General features: G+C 40.5%; 3 protein-coding genes across 4 annotated transcripts in view; 1 reads left to right on the top strand and 2 right to left on the bottom strand.

The window, feature by feature from the left end:
- The window catches only part of arid3a (AT rich interactive domain 3A (BRIGHT-like)), a 43,337-nt gene extending 37,337 nt beyond the window's left edge, over positions 1 to 6,000 (bottom strand). For both annotated transcript variants that reach the window (XM_034583484.1, XM_034583485.1), the window contains exon 1: positions 5,649 to 6,000. The gene's annotated coding sequence lies outside the window, so the exon portion shown is untranslated. The remainder of the gene's footprint in view (positions 1 to 5,648) is intronic.
- Positions 6,001 to 10,448: 4,448 nt separating this feature from the next.
- Positions 10,449 to 18,453, bottom strand: r3hdm4 (R3H domain containing 4). Its single transcript, XM_034583482.1, has 8 exons — positions 18,263 to 18,453; positions 16,283 to 16,440; positions 15,914 to 16,035; positions 15,538 to 15,655; positions 15,368 to 15,453; positions 14,922 to 15,007; positions 13,863 to 13,918; positions 10,449 to 13,477 (listed from the first exon to the last, which is right to left on the bottom strand). The coding sequence occupies exons 1-8, from the start codon at positions 18,301 to 18,303 to the stop codon at positions 13,374 to 13,376; spliced, it is 771 nt and encodes a 256-aa protein (XP_034439373.1). The 5' UTR covers positions 18,304 to 18,453; the 3' UTR covers positions 10,449 to 13,373.
- Positions 18,454 to 19,360: 907 nt separating this feature from the next.
- On the top strand, positions 19,361 to 21,465 carry LOC117760449. The gene is made up of 3 exons (XM_034583481.1): positions 19,361 to 20,308; positions 20,864 to 21,072; positions 21,310 to 21,465. The coding sequence occupies exons 1-3, from the start codon at positions 19,670 to 19,672 to the stop codon at positions 21,434 to 21,436; spliced, it is 975 nt and encodes a 324-aa protein (XP_034439372.1). The 5' UTR covers positions 19,361 to 19,669; the 3' UTR covers positions 21,437 to 21,465.

Below are 21,465 nucleotides of genomic sequence, written 5' to 3'. Positions count from 1 at the left end.
AACGACCCTTGATGTCAGGTTTCCTTATAATTTTTGACTTGCATGTATTTGTTCCTTTTGTGGAGCTCAAGACAAAGTTCAATCAAAACCAAATAGACACAATCGTGACTTATGTTGCTCCACAATGAAGAAGTCGTACATGGCTTTTGGACTGGAATGCATTGCAACACTTATCAAGTACATTACTTGAACATGTACATTTCTATCCATTCCTTTATTACTCAATTCCATAGTTTCGTATTATGTAATAAGTCAGTTTTTACCAGAAAACCAACTATGGCTCAACAGGAGAAACGCATTTCTTAAAATGCACTTGTAACTTAAATAACTATAACTCCCCCAACATTAACATTTTTGCATTAACTATTTACTATTTTCATTTTAATGTGACATCCAGAAACAGCCTACCGAGTCAAATACCCGTGTTTAACACAACTATGCCATAAACAGTGAGGATTCAGGGGGCTGGGTCGTGTCGCTGCTTGCAGAGCTCAATGAATTTGCTATTGTAACTCTAGAACGATGGTGTGATGACAGTTCCTCTAGTGCAGGAGGTGGGTGGGGGTGATGGGAAGGGGAGGGGGTCGAATTTTCATTAAATGGCACGAACGTCCCAAACTGGATTAACTTGTTGGTTTATATTGTAAATGTGTGGTCATGTCATTGCATGTCTTTTGTCTGCAGAGAGGCGACAGACGAGTGGAAATCTTACATAAAGCGCTCTGTGAATTGTACGCGTAAAATTGCCACTGTGCTTAATCTGTGGTTGTTGGTTCACGTGCAGGTGCCCGGCCTAATAAAACCATAAAGGCTGCTCTGTCTGCTCATTAACTATGTGTATATCTATTGTCAGGAATCTGATTAGATGAGCTCTTGATTGCTTGGGAAGGCTGCCAGGAACCAGCGGACGCAAATATGAAAGACAAATGCTTCGGGTTTCACGGACATGTCAGCATGTTGCAGCTGTGTGCTGGTATCCAGGCAGAAAAGTACTAGGATAGATCACGGTGGCTGGCACAGCGTCAGCTGCTGACTGAATACACAGAACCTACAACAGCCTTGTTGAGAAACTGTAGGGCATCCCAAAACGTAAGACCCTTCCTTACTCCACTCTCCGGCTGCGTCACCGTCAGCCCTGCTGGGATTCCCCCATGGCTCCAGCCCAAGCAGTGAAGTAACTTGTGAGTTTTTTTTCCTGCATTTTTTGGCAGGATAACAAAGTTAAAGCCCCACGTGCTGCACAGGCCCTTCAGAAATGTAGTTTTTGGCACAGGAACAGCTGAAAGCCAGCCAAGCCACGCTGCTTCCCACTTCTGTAATGGCAGGAAAACTTGTGGTGTGAGAATGACAGTGGCATTCAGTGATACAATTCATGCTGATATTCACAGGTGGGTTATTACTGAAGCATTCGGATGACTCAATGTAGGCCCTCAGCACACGCCCTTAAGCTGTCAGGGAGATCTGAATGTATAGACAGCATAACAGCAGCCTTTATAAACCTGTAGAGGATTACAGGTTGAGAATCTGAAAACAAACTGACTCGTTTGTCTTGTCTGTGCATGCTTTTCTGTCATTAATCTACAGCCAGTAACCAGTTCAGTGGCTGACTGCGAGTGACTGGTGTTCACGCTGCCAAGACAAGACATGGGGGCAAACTGAGCACACACTTTGCATATTACACTTACTGCTTCCAAATGTTGTTCAAATACCTTTGGGCTGAGATCACATCTATGTGATGACAGGAAGCTTGTAAACGTTTGAATGATAACAAGGCCCGCCTCACATCTTGATATGTACATTTAACCGACTTGAACACGTTACCCAGTGAACTCCCAAAGCATCGCTAACCACTTGGAACACAAACTAAATTCTCTCTCTAATACACTGGACTTTATGTGAAGCTGAGTTAGTTGCAATACAGATCACAACATACACTTGATTTAGAGACATGGTCACAGGCAACAGTTTTCATGTCAAGAGAACGATGGCACAACGAATGTCAGGACAACATGACAGAAAGTAGACAAACTGCTTTAACCAAATCAATGATAAGACTGATTCATCACAGGTAAACTTCAGACATGACGCTTTCTCCCTGGATAGAAAGGCCAGAAAGAAAGGAGGAATTGGAGCTGCATTTATATTGTCTAATCTTTTGATTATTTTCTTTTTAAATCATCCATTAATTTAGCTTTTACATTGCCAGACAAAAGACCAAAATGCATATAAAAGATTTAAAATTCAAAGACTATTACTTCAAATTCACAATTTTATCTAATCAACAGTCAAAAACCCAAAGATATTTATGATGATCCTATTAAATAATTTCCTATTGACCAACTTTTACAGCACTAGAACAACTTGATTTTATGACATCAATAATAGGAGGTAATAGGTAGACACCGATAATATCGACTGATATGAGCCTTTCACAGACATATCAGTGTTTGTTTGCCCAAACACTGCGGCGGCGGCGGTTCAATCATCAGTCTTCGCTATCTGCATGCCCAAGTGTCCTGGGCAAGATACTGAATGGGCAAGATACTAAATCCCTAAATGGATAAAAGCGTCCGCCAAATGTAATGTAGTGTAATATTGACTCTCTGAAATGTTTACAAGCATTACTGAGGCTTGTAATAAGATGGTATCTATAGACAGATGTTCATGTCCATCAGCTTTAACAGACTAATATATGTAGAAACCTGCTTTGCATAACAACTGCAGCTTGATAACCAACTTCCTATTTAAGTCAGAATATCAGTTTCATAATGGCAGGTAAAGGTTTACCCCTATAGCATCATGCCGCGTTGATGGGAAGTAACAACACAAGCGCCAGTTATCCAAAGCAAGAGAAAAAACAAGCATCTTTATGTAAATGTGGTTGCATTACAAAGTGTGTTTCTCATTAGGGCCAACCTACATTATATGGAGACCTTTTAAGACCTGAGCGTCATCACTGGCCATACGTTTCTAATCCACAATGGGCCAATAACATTGTAAACACACACACACCCCACACACACAGCAGCCGTACTTTACTCCATTGGAAACACTGCGCTGATGCAGTTAGCTGGAGTTGGTCAAAGGAAACCATATGCCAGATTGGTCCAATCAGATTAGTGTGGCAATTTCTAGGCAAGCCTCTAATGTGATTGGAGGCTGGTGGGGTGCAAGTTGTAATAAGGCCTTGGGACTATCGCTGAAGATTTTCAGTGCTGAATAATCACACCGGGACACCACAGGTGGCACGTTCTCAAACATTTCACACCTCCTTTCCAATGGTCGACCACAACTTTAGAGAGTCGGTTTGTGTAGAAGAGCAACGTGCCAAGTCAAACATATTATCAAATTCGACTATCAGCTGAGTGGTTCCTCGCTGAAATGGCTGGTTTAGGAAACCCGGTGCAGTAAATCCTGACCAGTTTGCCACCAATGGCTGGTGGTAAATCCTCTCACAGAGTGAAAAGCCTCTTCTCAAATTCCTTTGCCATAAAGATCCACATGTGAACGTCCAAGTGAAAAGACGGCTGTTTAACCTGTCATACGCGTTTCTTCTTCATGTTTTCAGGTTTCAAAATCACATTTCCTCATCAATTGGTGATGTTACAGCAAACCGCAGATGTCTGTCTGAGACCTCATGTTAAATACATTTCTTCACGCCAAGGAAATTTCACAACGGTGTTACTGTCACTTCAGTTACACAGTAGATTGAAACATACGGGCCAAGGTCTTTCAATTTCACCATTTTTACATGATCAAATATTCTGCATTTTCACAAATATTTTCTGGATAGTGTGGGAAAAAACCCCTGAAACCAAATTTACATGACGCCAAGACATCTAAGATCTCCACTGAAACCAGGCAGTTAAACATGTGATTTCCAGAACAACACTGTATATGTTTAAGGTCATTATGACAAAGCACTATACACATGGCTTCAAAATACAACCGGCTTCCTGTGCCTGTTCTCCCCCACCCCCAATACTTTGTGAGAAACTACATCAACCACAAATCAAATGCCAGTCAGTTTCGGTTGTGGCTGTAAGTTTTGATCAGCTTGCGCCGACCAACCAGACTCCTGAAACACCCAATACAAAGACCTTTTGAACTCTTTTATTTTTTAATCCACTGCGGATAAAAAACGTTCTGTCTGTCTTTAGTGTCTGCTGACGTCATTGAGACGAATATGCAGCCGGTTGCAGACAGAGGATTCTCCCACCAGGCCTCTGTGCTACTGAAGGCATCTCATTGTGTACACGTCGGACTTGTGGAAGCTTTGACTTGACTTGTCCTGATCTCAGCCGCTAACAGACGCTGACAGACTCTTTTATCCACCTACTCCACCTTGGTTTTTCACTCCCCACAAAACAATTCAAGGGTTTTTACGTGAGAGAGTGAGATTATTACAGGGCCCCATAGTAACTCCTCTGGGGTCTCTTGAAAGGAGCTATATATAAATTTGAGGTTCTTATTATTAACCTTTATCTTATAACCCCATCTGCCAAAACCAATAACACCAAACTGTTGCATCTTTATCACTCTGCTTCTGGTGTTTACGTTGAATATGGCTGCTGCTAACAATTATTTCCACTACTGGTTAGTCTGCAGATTATAGTCTTGGTTAATCATTTAGACTAGAATACGTCGTAAAGCAGAAAAATAAATATCTATGACGGTTTCTTCAAATGTCTTGTTTTGACCAACGATCTAAAACCTGTCAACGTTCTCAGGACTATGACAACGAGCAGGAATAAGTACACGGACATTTGTTTGTTTGTTTATTTCATTCCGACCCTGAATGTGGGAATAATACTGATAAACCCCCTTAAATCAAGCTACTGTCACTAACCCGAGCCCCAGGGTGACATTTTGACAGAGCAGTCGTAGATGCTGTCACGTGCACTGACTTTATATCCAACTTGTCAATAGGATGTGCTGAAGTCATGCAACCAAACTGTAAATTCCAGAATGGTTTATTCATATTGTACAAGAGGGGCCATTTAAAAAATTAAAAAAAAGAAGAAATGACTTTAACAGGCTGTTGTAACTGCACATGTCTCACAGCTGGTTTCTTCTTCTTCTTCTACACTGAACGGGGACAGAACTGACGTAGCTCAGATGAAGTGAAGAAGCTAGCTAACTCCTGCTAGCACATTTGGAACGTTGGCAATTAAAAGCTGTTTGAAGTTAACGGCTCAAAAGTCGAAGGTTTTTTGGTTTTTTTTGCAGTTTGCCGCTATTTCCACAGCTGACAGCAAAACAGCATCACGTCATCGTTTCTGTTTCTTATCCCTTATGTCGCTGCTAAATTTGATTAAACCAACAAAAACCCACTAAAAACAAGGCGCAGGAATTAAATCACAGGCTCCTCCGTTTGGTTCCACTGCAGGAAATAGTGCCATGACACTCCGCGGACGTTGTTGGGTGACATGTAACCCTCCGCTGCCTCAGCTATGGCCAATTGATCAGTCGATGCGATAACGTATCGATAAAATTAAAAAAAAACCCGCTGCGTCCTGGAAGTGACGATTAAAAAAAGAGAAACACACACACAAACAACACACACACACACACACACACGCGGAAATTCTTCACGAGCGTGTACACATGTAAACAACGCAAAAATAAAAACGTCAACGTAAACTTACCACGTTGGCTTCCGTTGGCTTTTTTACGCTCTTTGGAACCGGAAGACACATTCCCCGTCTTCTGCCCCCTCCAGAGCTCCGGGGTCCGGGCTGCGCCTCCGGTCACACGCCGAGGAAAACACAGCGAGAAGAGGAGGAGGAAGAGGAGGAAGAAGAGGAGCAGCGGCGGAGGCGGCGGCGGCGGCTCGTGTGTTTATCAGCTCGGATTAACGCGGGTTTCATGTGACTGCATGATATCCACGCATTCGGCGTTTGCGTGTGATTGTGTTTTCACAGTTTGAGAGACCGCACCGCTCAGACTGAGGGGGGGCGGGCGGGGGGGGGGGGGAGCAGAGGCGTGGACAGCTCACTCACATCATTGGTTGACAAACAGCGATCAGATGCAAATTCCTAACCTCTGAATCAGCAGGGGCCGCCCCCCCCCCCCCCCCCCCCCCCCGGTACCCCCCACCACCACCTCCTCCTCCTCCTCCTCCTCCACCCGGAGCAGGGGCTGTCGGTAAATGCAAGAAGAGCAGAAGCAGCCAATGGGCGCAGAGAAGAGGCTTTATTTGCATCGTTTATTTGAATTTAATTAACTTAAAGAACACGGCTGGTGGCAGCTTTCTTTACCAAACAGAACAAAAGGGACCTGGGATCGAGTATAGTCAATGTTTTTTATAGTGCAGTGAATGTCTTTAACGTGCCAGTCTATGGTTCAGAGTGAATGTAGAACAAATTGTGTTCATCCTACCTGGTTTATCTGCAAGAAATATTTAAATGTCAATGTTGTGCAGTGCCTGTCCTTAACATGCAGTCTGGTGAAAGTCAACTTTATCTTCAATTCTGCTATATACAGGACATAGACGCGGTTGAAATGCAGTTTCTCTGTAATCCCCAGGGAAAACGTATAAGCAGACAGAACCTATAAGTACGCAACCTATTAAATACTCAAAACATAGTACATAGTACAAGGTAGTATGCAGTCAAAAGGCACACGGTGGATAGGATGAGAGTAGTGAAAACCGGAATAGTGCAAAAATGGATTGAGAGTGCAAAAATAGCAGTTAAGATAGCAGCAGTTGTAGTACAATGTGTCAATGGTGCAGAGTGAAGATAGAAAACTTTGTGTTCATTCTTCCTGGAGATTCTGAAATCAAGAATTTGTAGTAAATGTTTTACATAAAATATCAGCTATTTCAGCGGTCTGTTAAGCATTCAACACAGCAATCTTCAGACCAAAGTTCACAACTTTTCAAAAATAATTGGTCTGTAATTCCACTCAGTACAAAGGTTTACAGCAAGGAAATGAACATTGTTCTTTTACTCTGAAGATAACTTTTCTGAAAGAAACTTAGGAGGATTGTAGAAGCCGGCTCTTCGGTTTCACTTTCTCAACTGGCTGCAGAACATTCACATCCACAGTTTCATGGGAATATTATTCCATGGAATGTATTAGTCCCTCTATCCATGCAATGTTTTCTGGAGTAGAAATATACTGTGGTGTAGAGAGTAATTAAGTGTTCACATGATTATTAAGGGGTTAAGAAAGAAACGTAGGTACATAATTAGAGCTGAAACCGTCTTGTTGATTAAACAAGTTCCTTAGGGGCATTTCTCTATTTTTGGGACAATACGGAGCAAACCATTAAAAGAAACAAAATATGCTGATCTTTCTGGATTTCTTTTTAAATAATGTTTTGTTTTGTCTGTTGACCAGAGTATGACCTTAAGGGGCCACTGAAATATGTTAGAAGGTCAGGGCATCTTTATGAAGCTTCCTTAAAACCAAAACATTTAGAAATTTCAGTTGGTGAAATCCTGAAAAAAGAAAACACTTTTCACCATGAGGTTTGCATTATAAAGGACATATATTTTGTGTTTTCATGTCCTGTCAGTGTTGATTTTCATTGACAGTCCCTTGGTGGAGAGCCACTTTACAGCGGGGGGGGGGGGGAGTTTGGTGAATTAGTAATGTTTGATGTGAAAACTGCATAAAATAAACTGAAAAACAACTCATCTTATTTGATTTCAAACAAATATTACTGACTCATACTATTATGTCTAATTTAGTTTTATCAAAAATAATGAATTAAGTGACCTTTATCTCTATCAGCTTCACAAAACTCATGAAGATTTGAAGGTGGTTTATTTTAGGGGAAACTCACTAAAACTGACTTAGACCAACTTTTTACTCAGAGTTAACAGGAGCCCTGAAAACTAAAAGAAGAAGTAAGACAGAGATAAGTTGATTTTCAGTGCTGTTTGAATTTAACACAGAATGTAAGACAGACCAGTGTTTAACATCTTTATGAAGCCGTCTGCTCTTGTTGTTCTGTCAAAGTTTACCCATCAACAAATGCAAAACATCATGTACCATGATCAGTCATTAAGGCTGGATTAGCACCAAGGCCACCAGACACTCAGAGACCCCCCCCCCCCCCCAAAACTCAAGATATGTCCTCGACATTATTTGGGTCTACATCATTTGATCACAATTTTTTTAAGAGATACAAAATCTACAAGTAGTTACGTCTTCCATCTAATGTCCCTTCTTTGAGTTTGTTGCAAATTGTGTTTCCTTGAATTGTATCATTGTGTCTGTGTGTCGAGATTCACCCACAATAAATCATGGGGCAAGTTAGAATTAAATCATAGGAGTAGTGTAATGCTACAAAACTGTTTTTATTATTAATACATCTTAAAAAATGTTTCTTAATAACCAACTGTGCAAATCTATAGAATGTAAAAGAAAAAATATTTCTCTGACCAACTGTCAAAAAGTGAATTTTACCATCATAGACAAAAGGGAAAAGTGGCAAATATTCACACCAAAGAAATAAAAATGGTTCCATAGATTTTTTTTTTTTACAATGGTTTTACAATCAATCACTGATGTGCTGCTTTTTAATTTTTCTGTCAATCAACTAATTGATTATTCATCTCATCATTTAGATCTAAAGTGCTTCTTGGTCTCTGGGTGCCGGGGATATAAAGAACCCATCATATACCGTGAGAATCAACAGATAAACAACAAGGAAGTATAATTCTACACAAACAAAAACTATATAATTTATCAAGGTAAATAAAGGACTAGTGCATTCACACATAGACCGAACCCTGTGGTTAAAACTGTACATTTTAAGACAAGAAAAGAAAAACATTTGTTCAGCCACAGTTACATAAACTTCTCTCTGCCCTCATTCCATAATTGACAGCCTCCAACAGTCACCTGCCACGTTACATGTCTCCTCATATACAGTGAGTGCTGAGTGGCTACAGCTGTTTACTAAAATAAAGAGCTGGAAGATATTTAAAAGAGTAAACGATCCTCCCTCTGCCTCATCATGTGTAACAGGATCCCTGAGAGAAGCGCGTTCATGGCCCTGACGCAGTGACAGATGAGAATACATTCAAACAGGTCTCTGTGGGGAGGAAAACTATAATTTCACATGTGATACCAAAATAATTAAAGAGGGCTGATGTGCTTGAGCTGGAGCGAGTCTCTGCTGCAGGGTGTGGTCCCACACAGGACATGATGCATCAAAAAACAAGACAAGAACTGTCTATGACAGCAGGACAATGTGCAAAATAGATAAATTCACCTTGAGAAATAATCAAAAAGAACAAGTGTCTCCATACATTCATGCATTTATATTGCATATGTAGCCTATGTTTGATAAAATATAATATATCAAATATATTTTTGAATAATCAGACTTGTCTCTGATAAATGATGTCATGATAATTTTGAATAAATGCAGGTGAATGTTTCAGTATATATTTCAATAAGGAGCCAAATTCCTGTGAATACAAGACCTGAGGTCACATTCAGTTAAATACCAATCAGCAGCCTTTGTCAGACGCTACGAGTTCTCTACCGTTGTGAGATTCATGTGAGCTATAGTTGATCTTATTACTGCTACTTCTCTTTTTTCTATGCGGTTTCAGTTTGGTTTATACTAACGTCTTTTTTAGGGTTCTCCTCCACATTTTACAGTTTTTTTGTCATTTGGACAATGATGCCACTATTGACCTCTGATGACTGTTTGACTATCAATCAAATAGCAGATTTCCCTTCTTCTTAAACAGCTGAAAACATGTGATTATTGCCATTTATCCCAACTGTTGCATCCAACCTGAATAACTGGGTTTTTACATTATCTGTATATCTACCACCTGAAATAAACCATGTTTTAAAGCTGCTTCTTTGAAAAGCTGACAAAAGAAACTACACATACAAATAGTTGATACACGTTTTTATAAGATGATCACATTGGCTCTGTGATAAATTCAAAACCTTGTGGGAACTCTTGACCTGTATTTCTTGGCACTAGTGCGCCATCTACTGGTGAGAGGTGGCACAAACCCACAGGGCTTTCCTGTTACCAGTCAATCTGTCAGTGAGCTTTTTTAGAAACAGGGAAATTAGGTGCTGACTTTCACCAGCAGAGTTTACAAAAACAAAGAATCATCTTTTTACCAGGGATTTGTTTTTCAATCTAATATTTACAACATGATAATATAGTGTAAAACATATAATACTAAATACTGGAGGGAGCCAGTCTTACTTTAATTTTAAATGTACTTTACATACTTTCAGTACATTTTATATAATATGTGTGCACTTCAATGCAGGACTTGTATGACTGTTCAATTTATGTAGTGAGGTATTAGTACTTTAAGTCAAGTAGTAGATCTGTGAACTTCTCCCTGATATCTATACATATGTATGAAGCTAAGTCAGACAGCTGAAGACCATATTTAAAGACATGATTTCCAGTATATAAAGTAAAAAGTACACAGTGAAATGAAAGAAAAGAAGATCTTGAATCCTTTAATAGAAGCAGTGATACCTATAAATAGTGAAGATACTATTGCACACAACATTATATACACACAGAAGTTACAGTTGAGTGTAGAAAGCTTTTGTTTTTTTTTGTTGGCACAATTACGTCAGTTCATTATTTACAGCAGTACTACGTCTACAAGTATTTAAAAAGTTGGCAGCACCCCGGGGTTCTGGGGTGAACACGATCTAGATAAGTTCATCTTGATGAGTTTACAGTACACAGAAAAATGACACCATGTGAAATCACTACATGACATTCAGAGTGAGAAATTCAAAGCCTGAGAAGTTGAGAACAAACGCACAAACTTTGGTTGTTGACAAAATGCACCAATAAGTCAAGTTTTCTTGCACTGCAGGCAGCATCATAAAAGGAAATCTGGGATCAGATATTTTTATTTAAATAACCCGGATACCTCTTTCCTACATCCAGTCAAGTATAAATGTATAAATATCTATATACACCGAAGGAAACATGTGTACATAAGGCAGAAGTGCTTCTCTGGTGTAGTAACTGTTCAGACAGAAATGACTCGTATAGGAGAGTCAAACCTCTGCAGGTCTTTGCCATCAAAACATCTCAAATCTAGTTATTTCAGTCGAATTCATATCATTGGAATATACCTACTAAAGTAGGTACACACAGTTTACCCTCACACTCCATTATCAGCTCATATAAGAGGGAAGTTGTGTGTTTAGGTGTAAACTGAGTAAACGTTGTGCGTGTTGTAAAAATCCATCAGTAAATCTAAAAGTACATCTTTACTATATGATGGAGTATTAGGGCCATATTGAAGAAGAAATAACTGAGACCTTGAGAAAAACGTTGAAATTTAATGTCCTAACTTACAAGAATGATGAGAAAACATATTTAGCATAACCAGAACCATTGCTCGCTGGAGTTTTACTCTTTCTGGATCCAAAATCTTGATAATCAATCTCATTGTTACCAAACATTTCCTCCTCCACAAAAGAGACAATTTCCTCCAAGTCTGTGTTGTTCTTTCTTTGGAACAGACACAGTTTCTTACACAATCTTTTCAAAGTCCTGATACTTATGATAATGTGTATTTTGTTATTTGTGAAACCTTTGTACTTGTGCATTACTTAATAAGATGCTGCAGATATTAAAACCTTATTCTCAAATCAATTTTTTTTCCTCTTCAAGTGGCCCATATGCTCCATCCTATGGCTTTGCAGCTGCAGCCGTCTGCCTGTGTCTACACTGTTCCTCCACAGTGCTGCTGGGCTTTCATTAATTGAATCTTAAATGGGGAAAAAACTAAAAGAGATATTGTTTTATGTAACACTTATTATGCATGCTGTGCTTGGCTGTTTCAATATTGACCCTTTGGTTGAAAGAAAAGTGAGTGTACCCCTCAGATGATAACCATAAACCATAGCGGTGTGGACCAGGGTAGACAAAGCTATCAGAGAAAGATAAATAGAAAAGAAAAAAATCCCCCAAAAGCACATCCCGAAGAAATCGTACCCAAAGAGCAAACAGAGATGATTATGCAAACGAATCAGTTTACATGCCAAGATTATAAGAGTTTGTTATTTTACACTCCTGATGACAGACATTATTTACCTACGATGTTGAGTGACGAATCTGTGCATATAGAGACGATAAATATTCATGCTTCTTACTTCACTACTTACACAAATCCGACAGGCTAATCCAGTGATGCAGCAGAGCACTTGCTCCGTCTGAGCCCCTTTACGCAGCGTCAGACATTACGGGCCCTGCAGTGTCCAACAGCCTCAACAGAGACTTCACACATAGAAATGGGTTCAGAGTAAACTTTCAATTAATTTGTTTTTAATAGTAGTTATTTGCTATTATGAAATTGTGCATAATTGCAATAAATATAAAATATGAGCTCGCAAGACAGTTCTAACCAATCAGTGGGGGGAGATTGTTAAGGCATGACTTGAATGCGAGTCCCACTTTGTCTCAAGTTGTATCAAGTTGTATCAGACTGATATCAGTATCAACACGGTGAATCCTAGCACCGCGCCATGTAAACAGAAAGAACTGTATCTGAGAGAAGAGGCACGTCATCAGCTCAACGCCACGCTTACGCTCTGAAAACGTGACTCTGTCGTTTTATTCTGTGCCAGAGTCACAGACTTTTTCCTTTCTGCCACTTCCTTTGTTTTGGTTTCTGTGCACGCAAGCCTGTTTTCCTACATTTTGTTTTCCTTCTTGTGTTTTGTGAGACCAGTAGTCCATTTGCTCTTAAAGAAAATAAATTCATGATGCCATGAATTACACCAGAAAACAAAAATCTAAACATTTAGGACCATAGACTGTATGTAAATATGGACGACATGACTGCTCGACACCTTATCAACCCCCGCCTCACCCATGTTAGCAGATGGGACATTGACCAGACTAAAAAGTCAAAGTAAACATCAAATACATTTCGTCAAAGATGATTTTGTTTTTTTAGGTCGTTCTTATAGCACTGATATATGCACAAGTGCTCATTTATCCAATTAGTTGTTTTAATGAGTGAACCCCATGATTGACAGTTGGGACTGATTGGTGATATCGGTGTATCGGTGGGACCTCGCTGCCCCAGATCACTACTGCACAGACTCAAATACTTTTTTTCTTCATTTCTGGATTGTGCGAGAAGGTGGAGATGCGGCATCCGTCTTTATACACAGTCTATGGATATAGTCTTAGGATATATATATATATGCATATGCAGGTGTCAATGAAATATGGATCTATTAGTCAATCAAATTAATTGAAAGAAATTACCAGACCATCCATAAGGAAGCAGGTATCGTTCAGCACTGTTTGAGGACATTACACATTGCGCCCCTCATCTACATCTCCCGCCTGCAGCAGAGCCATGCAGGGGAAAGCGGGCGCGGCCCTGGTCTCAGCTCATCTGCTCCAGGTAGGCAGACAGCAGAAGTGCGGGAGGAAGAAACTCGTCTTGTTTGTTCACCACTTCAGTCTGACGCGACCCGTTGTGGTCGGTGCCTGAGGGTCCGACAAACAGCAAACAGACTTTATCTCTTTCAGGTGACTCAAAACACAAACAGGCTGAAACTGAAGAGTTAATGTAAACAAAAGATACATTTGCATGTTAAAAGTCTGTTGTATACAGACGTTAATGTGCTACAGTTGTGTCAATAACCCTTTAATGGCCAGTACATTAACTGATGTTTTCTGCTAGTAGCTTCATTAATGCATAAATACCTGTAAACTGTTATTTACAATATAAGGCAATGAACAAAAGAAGCAAAAACAGACTGAAGAATTGTTGCCTGATGTTCAGACAGGATTCTCTGTTGTATTTAAGGGGGGGAAAAAAATGACTGAACTAATATGATATACATGTGTGTTGGTTTGTGTTTCCACTCACTTGCAGAGACGAGGTCCATGTACTGGCAGACAGCGTGAAGCAGCAGCCTCTCAAAGCTGATTCACAAACAACAAACAGAGAGATTACTTTCCTCTCCCCAGTGTCCTCGTTCATTTGTTCACCACACAGATCCATAAATACACCGTATGTTTGTCTATTTTCTCTCACATCCTGTTTGTGATTGCTGCAATAAAGGTTTTGTGTAGTGTAATGTAATATGACTCCAGGTGGGGAGACTGTGTTTTGTTAGGAGCTGAGGGGGAGAGTAAGGTGTGTTAAAAGCATCCAAGAGGCTTTGGAAGTGGAGTCGTGTTGTTTCAGGCTCTGGTGAGATGTGAAATATGATCCAGGAAGCTCAATCAAACATTTATGAGTTTGAGAGCTTATCAGAACGAACCCCTGCACGGTCATTTATAAGACTCTGAGGCAGGATTTTATATCTCGTGATCGTGGCCTGGTAAATGCATCAGCAGCAGCCCCCCCCCCCCCACTGCGTCGCCACACAGTGGATTGACAGGGGCTGATGGTGAGGACGTGAACACAAACATTTAGAACGTTGCTGACAGAGCTAGATATTTAGGGCGACTCAAAACAACAACTGGTAATTATACATTTTTTTCCTACTAGAAACCTGTAAATGAATGTACAAGGGTTATTTTTCAGGGTTCAGATTCAATGTAGGAGAAAAGAGCTTTTAATACCATGTGGAACATAAGCTTTATGGTCAAACCAGCTAGGTCAAACACAATCAACAATACAGCCTAGATTAATTTCAGACCATTTTTTAAACCACTTTCCAGTAATATATGCCAATATTTCCGAATGATGTAATTGTTTCAATTAGTAGTAAAACAGTTAAAGCTGAATTCACCAATGAAAAATGTATACATTTTGCTTAAATCCACTCTCACCTATTGTGAAATGATGAACCTCCTTCATTAACAGATGATGGCGCTGACAGAATATTGCAATAATCTTTTGTTGAGGAAACTTGGTGAATATATATCACAGAAGACAAATCTTTGCATTAACATATTTATATATATGAAGGATTTCTACCTGCTGGCGAGGTTGGTTGTGTAAACTAAGCGAGGTTGAGTGTTGAAGAAGCTCAGGAGATTTTCCTCAAGTACTTCAAGAATTCCCTGTGAAGAGGAATAAACAACACAGTGGGTGTCAAGTGGGAAGAGACGCTAGAGGTTCCATCTACACAACAATCATATTACGGTTATTTTTATAATTGATAATCTCCTGATTAATCTGCTGGTTATTATCTCCAATCTAAAATTATGAAAAATACTAATTACCGAACACATCTGAAAATGTTTTTTTGGTCTAATAAACAAACGAGAGGATAACATCTCTTCATCGTGACCTGATGGAAAGAACGCTGACAAGAGATCGGATCACAATTCTGATTAGGTCTGAAGCTGCTGTACACGACACACACTCAAACCATTGCAACATTTAGTTTCCGAGCCCAATGAGAAGAAGACATTACCCACCATGGGGATCTGCTTCCTCTTCAGAGTGGCTCGCAGCCTGCGGTCGATTCTCTGGAAGCTGTCCTGAGCAGTGAAGGCAGGATTTACTGTGGAGAGATGAGTGATGGTCAAACAAAGGACTTTCCTTTCAACAACCGACTGACAGCCACAACACAAACTGAGACACTCACCATCCCTCTGGTCTTTGAGGAGCGGGTTGGGGTTTTTCTTCTTGGCCTCCTCCTGCTCGAGCAGAGACAGCAGCCTCTCCTGCTCCTCACCGGAGCAATTCATGAAGTCGCTCCATGGCTAGAAGAACAAGACAGGAAGTGACACTACTCAGTACAGAATCAGGCCTCACAATAGAGCAGTGCTGGATAAAAGTGAAAGAACTAATCTTTTCTACTGGTATTTTGTGAGTTCAGTCAGAATTGACTTTACATTGGTAAATAAAGCCTCCAAGAAATAGTCAGTGACATAATATAAAACCTTTTACATGTTACCGTACAAACTCCCTAAATAAAAGCCTAGTTTACCTGTAAGATGAGCAGGAGGGGACTATTTTACCTCTACGTAGTTTCTGTTGGTGCAGGCCTCGGTGAAGATGGAGGGGATGGCCGGGTTACTGCAAACCTCCAGATCATCTTTGGACCAATCATCCCTCTCGAGAAGATTTGCAAGAAAGCGTGCTGGTTTCCAGAGAAGGGGAGAAGAGGCAAATAGAGATTGATGATGCAAAACTTCACTGACAGATTTACATATTCAAAGTGTTAATTCTTCAGATAAAAACCAACAGAGAACTCAATGTAAATGCTCTTTTCACACATTTTTTTGCAGGTGAATAATTCCACTAATGGCATTTGAGACTAAACGGATCTTCTGGTGTAGTTCTTCCTGCAGCATCTTCTAATCGGATCATATGAAAAGAGAGCTCACTGTTCTCCTGGCGGCGGAGGCTCTTCTTCCCTTTGGCTCGAGGAGTGAGGTCCGAGTTGCGGATGGCTTGGTTGATAAAAAAAAGCTTCTTTTTGGTGGGAGACACTCGCTTGGCGGGAGAGCTAGGCAGAGAGGAGCATTTACGCTCCTCTATCAGGCTGAGGAGACAGAGAACAGGATGTCAATTCAGACAGTTTAATCACAATTATATCCTGAAGGGATGTAGCTGAATACCTTCTTCACATTGTTTTAAGTCAGTGATTTTTTATTTCTATTTCCAAAAATCATTCACCTGTATGTTACATAAACAGGTACACAGGGTGATTTGAGTGAGAATTAAAATACTGTAGCAGAGACTATTAGGAGATTATTATCCAAAGCTTGTTGGGAATAGGCTCAGCATATTGTGAGGTCATGGGACTCCCTTGATTCTATGTCATGTAGCCAAGAGGGCCAGTGCAAGACCGTGACAAGTAGAACTAATCTTTAACTGACAGGCAACCACTGTACAGACTGGTGTTGTTTGTTCTCTACCTTATCAGCATTCAAGCAGCAGAGCGCTTAATCAATAAAAACATATTTATAACTGTTTGGTTTAGATAGGATGGCATTATTAATCTATACTACTGGATATAAAAAGCGGGCATTAGTCTCTCTGTGTTGGTCTGAGAGAAATGGATGTTTATCTGCTGTATTACTAAGATGCTAAAAAGCAGATTTGGTGACATGGTTAAACTCCTCAAGTTTCAGGAGTCAAAATGAACACCTATCTTTCTTGCCTGCAGGCTCAGGACAAGTCCTGGAGAATAGAATTTTGTTGTCAGTTCTTCTCTGTGAGCCGTGTAACCTTTACATATATTTTAACATCAAAAACTAGAGCAAAATATATTTTGTTTCTTCCCTGACTCATACCACATAATTTCCACCGAGTTTCATGGAAATCCACTAATTTGTTTTAGTGTAACTTTGCTTACAATCAAACAAACCAACTCAGCAACTAGAATGGCACTCGGTTAAGTACCTCGGCAAAGGCCCCTTATGAAACCACATCTCAATTCACTACAGGTGTATGTTTGGATCTGCACCAAATTGCAAACACTCATAGATGCCAGTCCCCTGAATATGCCTGATGCTTATCACCAAGGTGGATGAATTATTCTCTGAGAAATCAAGGAAAATGTAGGAAAACGCTCCATCTTGCAATGTTACAGAAGGCGATAAAAATAGGGATCAACGTTATGTTCTCTCTCCGTCCTGTTATTTGTGCGTAACCCTGAAATCTCTGTGGTTGAGCATATGAATTGTTCCAGTGTCACCGGGAGACTCTGCAGTGTCTGAATGGATCAGAGCAGCATCCTGCAGCAGCTCCAGATGTAGGTCAGTGTTGTGTGAGGACTGTCTCATCATCTTCAGCCGAAAGGCCATTTTCAGGCTGCAGGTTATAAATCCCACTGCAGTGAGTAATAACCTCTGCCTGGATTATTCACGTTTCCCCACAACAATAATAAAACCCATAGTTCCACTCTGACATGTTCTTGACAGACAGATGGAGGTTTTAAACCGGTAGTAGATCTGTTTAGCCACCCTGTCCCCCTGCTGTCACTTCTCATGCTAACGAGGAAACCACCTGAATGTGACATGTTGTGGGAAACGCCCGGGATCCAGGATTTATTAGTAGAAACACAGATTTCACTGAATTCAATGCAAACCTCAACACACCCTGCTAGTTAGCTACACTACAAGTACACTGCTAACACAGGGACGAGGGGTTTCAACACGACTTGAACCTTCAATCTGAATATTAGCATCAAACCGAACTAAACAGGAGTTTGTGGAGTTTTGTTTATTGGAAGAACACCAGACAGGGTCTGAGCTGCTGTCGCCGCCCACAGCCCCTGACTTTAAAGCTCTCGAGCTATTTAAAGCCCGGCTAATGCTAACTAGCGTGCTAGCGTGTTATGACTCGTAATGGAGACTCACATATAATCCTGCTCTTCGTTGCTGTTGGACAGAACGACCATTGTTCTGGAGCGGAGCCACGCGGACAGGGCGGGTCAGCGTGAGGACGTGTTGGAGACAAATAGAGATAAATACTAATTTAAACAGGGACTGAGTTTAGCAGCTAACAGCACTCAGGCTCCTCCCACCACTGGCAAAGACAGGAGGAAGAGGCAGAGTCATCACTCCGTCTCCGCTGAGATTTTAAACATCTGTCACAAAGCCCCTCATTTTATTACTTTTAATCAAAGATAAGACGAGTTAAGTTGAGTAAAGTTGAGTTAAGTTTAGATATAATAAGATAAGACAAGTTAAGTTAAGTTAAGTTAAGTTAAGTTTGGATAAGATAAGATGTGGTAAGATAAGATAGATAAGATACATAAGACAGAAGGCAATCATAAGAATATATATGTAATATATATACAGGGCAGTATATAGAAAAAGAGGATGTGTAACAACAACTATACATAAGGATGTTTGTACGATAAGTGTCCAACATCTCTACTTCCTCCCTCTGCACAGATGCTTCCTGCCTCCACAGATATCACCAAATATTAACCCCTAGTAATCACCTTATAAATATAGCACCTATGGATCAATATTATCCTTTAATAGCGGTGCTTTTGATGGGGATCCTACATAAACTCTATTCTCAGCTCTGTTTTTAGTCTCTACCAACTGCAGAACCCTCGGAGACAAGGCTGAGAGGAGCAGCGAGCTCAAACCCTGTAAATGCCACAAAGCTCAATTACTTTTAAGCTCTCTCAGTGATTCATCGTTGACATACAACTCACCCTCCCCTTCCAAACATGTAAGAGAACCTGTTTTAGCTTTCAGTTGTTATAAAAACTCAAAAGGTGTTTAGTTTGTCCAGTCTGGGCTACTGTAAATAACATGGCAGCCTCCGTAGAGAGGACCCGCTCCTGATGTAAATATAAAGTATTTAAATATAAAGGGCCCATTCTCGGGTAAAGAAAACAACAATTAGTACAATTTAGATGAAACACACTAGTGAAAACATCACTTGGATTATTTTATATTCAGGTTCTGCCAACGGGTCCCTTCACCTAAATCTTACACACTGGACCTTTAAGCATTGATGTAAAATCTAAAATAACATTGTCTTGTTTCCACTCGTGCAATCAGTGAATGGAGTTTGTGTTCATGTTACCATAACAGCCAGTTTAATAGGCGGCCGCATCTGATTGTTCTGAGACTTCTCTCACTGCTGCCGGACTGAAAAGGAGCTGAGACGTTTCTGCCACTAAAACTAAATCCTGTTGAGTCTGAACAGTATTTTTAGAATCATTTCAAGAGCCTTTTTTGGGGGGGAGATGAGTGGACGACATCAAAGAAGATTCCCTGAGGTGGTTTCCTCCAGATTCTGTGATGGGGAAAGAAAGGAAAACAGTAAGACTGGAAACGTACGAAGCAGACACGCCTCTGATCATCGTGGGTGAAGTGAAGATATCCCCTCCCAGGATGAGAGATGTGAAGTCAAAGGAGAGGATTAAGAAAGTTACCACTTCAAACAAGGGCACGACTACATGTGAGACATCGGGGAATGTAATGAAGCTTTGTGTCAACTTAATGCCTGTTTTAGCTGCAGCCAGGGAGGAGGAAGAGGAGGAGGAGGAGGAGGAGGAGAAAGAGGAAGAAACCAGCTGCACAAGGGCAGAGGAACCAAAAACCAGTAACACAAAAGATCCAACCGTCACCAAATTAAAGCAACAAGCATTCACCACGAGTGATTCTTACGCAGGATTAACCAACGAAAGCAAACAATCACTCAATCCTCTGTTTGTGCTGCCTCCTATAACGGAACCTGCACCAGCTCCTGAGTGTTGTGACCATCACAGGGCCAAGAGGTTCCCCACACCTCTACCTCCCATCGGTTCATCTGAGAAAACAACAACCACCATCTCTCCACAGGGCTGCACAAGTGAAGCCTGTGGAGGTGATTCAACAGCTACAGGACAGGTGTCAGACAGCAGGCCCTGGATAGATAATGTCCTGTTCTCCAAAAGTGTGAGTGAAACCACACAAATGTCTAATCTAAATCATTTGAAACCTGAGCTTCACAGGCAAAAGTGTCACATTTTCCGTTAAAGTGGGATTTATATGAATTGGCAGCCTGGAGAATCTGCATCAACACGAGTTAAGAGGAAATGTTGAAGTCACAGTTTTGCACAAGAGACATTTCTAAAGCCAGAAGTTACAGCAACTTCCTAAAACAATGGTATGAAAGGGTCATACTGTATTATACAACAATATTGTAAAATAGAAATGAAATGTCTTAATTTGAGTATTTAGACAGATATTGAGACATATTTCATGTATTTGAAAAAAAAAGTTATATTATAAAGTACATAAGTATTACTATAACTTAAAAAATAATTTGTATATGTCTTTTAAAGTTTTTAAAGATATGTAGTCAAGTAAAAAAACACAATGGCATTGAAACAATAAAGAGATTAGAGAAATCTAAAACAATAGTTGAGTTTGGTCAGATAATCTGCAGACATGTACCATCTTCCACCTCTACGCAAAAAAGTGAAGGAATGATTTGACTTTTTTTCCCAGAGATCTGCTGAGTTTCGTCTTCCTGACATCTCCCTGTCCAGTCTGGATGCTCTGCTGCAGACTGTCACGCTGAAGCTGGCGAGGAAGAGGAGAGGATTAGGTAATGAAGAAGGAGGACCATTGAGACGAGTCCAGTCTGATCACCTCCTCATGACTGTTAGTGAACAACGTTTGAGAGAGAAGAGGGTCGGGCAGCAGATTGACGAAGGGTAAAACGCAGCCTATACTGTGGAGTATGAAAGGGTCCATTTGGATGTTGTCTTTATAAACAATTACTAAGGAATTCTAATTAATTTTAAGACCTCGTCCTTTACTATTGTGTCCTTAAGAGACACTTATACTACATGATGGTCTAAGATCGGCCCCATTAAATGTTTCTGATCTGCTTCAGTGAATGCTGAGCAGGAGACTATAAAATGAAGATTCATTTTTCTCTCTATAAACAGTGGATCAGCAACAGAGACATCGGTGATCGGACACAGTGTGAACAGACAGAGGAGGCTCCCTCCACAACCCGCACTCATCCTCACTATGACGAAGAAAAACTTCCCGACTTACACCATGATGCAGTGAACTGGAAACACAACATACGACACAGTGTT

Source organism: Hippoglossus hippoglossus, chromosome 4, assembly GCF_009819705.1.
Source record: "Hippoglossus hippoglossus isolate fHipHip1 chromosome 4, fHipHip1.pri, whole genome shotgun sequence".
Lineage (NCBI taxonomy): Eukaryota > Metazoa > Chordata > Actinopteri > Pleuronectiformes > Pleuronectidae > Hippoglossus > Hippoglossus hippoglossus.
This window is presented reverse-complemented; position numbering and strand designations above follow the sequence as displayed.

Coding starts and splice junctions, on each gene's coding strand:
- LOC117760449 (XM_034583481.1), top strand. CDS start 19,670: ATGGGGAAAGAAAGGAAAACAGTAAGACTGGAAACGTACGAAGCAGAC. Junction 20,309..20,863: donor ATGTCCTGTTCTCCAAAAGT/GTGAGTGAAACC, acceptor TTTTTTTCCCAG/AGATCTGCTGAGTTTCGTCT. Junction 21,073..21,309: donor GGGCAGCAGATTGACGAAGG/GTAAAACGCAGC, acceptor CTCTATAAACAG/TGGATCAGCAACAGAGACAT.
- r3hdm4 (XM_034583482.1), bottom strand. CDS start 18,303: ATGGTCGTTCTGTCCAACAGCAACGAAGAGCAGGATTATAT. Junction 15,656..15,913: donor CCAACAGAAACTACGTAGAG/GTAAAATAGTCC, acceptor TTGTTCTTCTAG/CCATGGAGCGACTTCATGAA. Junction 15,454..15,537: donor CCTCAAAGACCAGAGGGATG/GTGAGTGTCTCA, acceptor ATCTCTCCACAG/TAAATCCTGCCTTCACTGCT.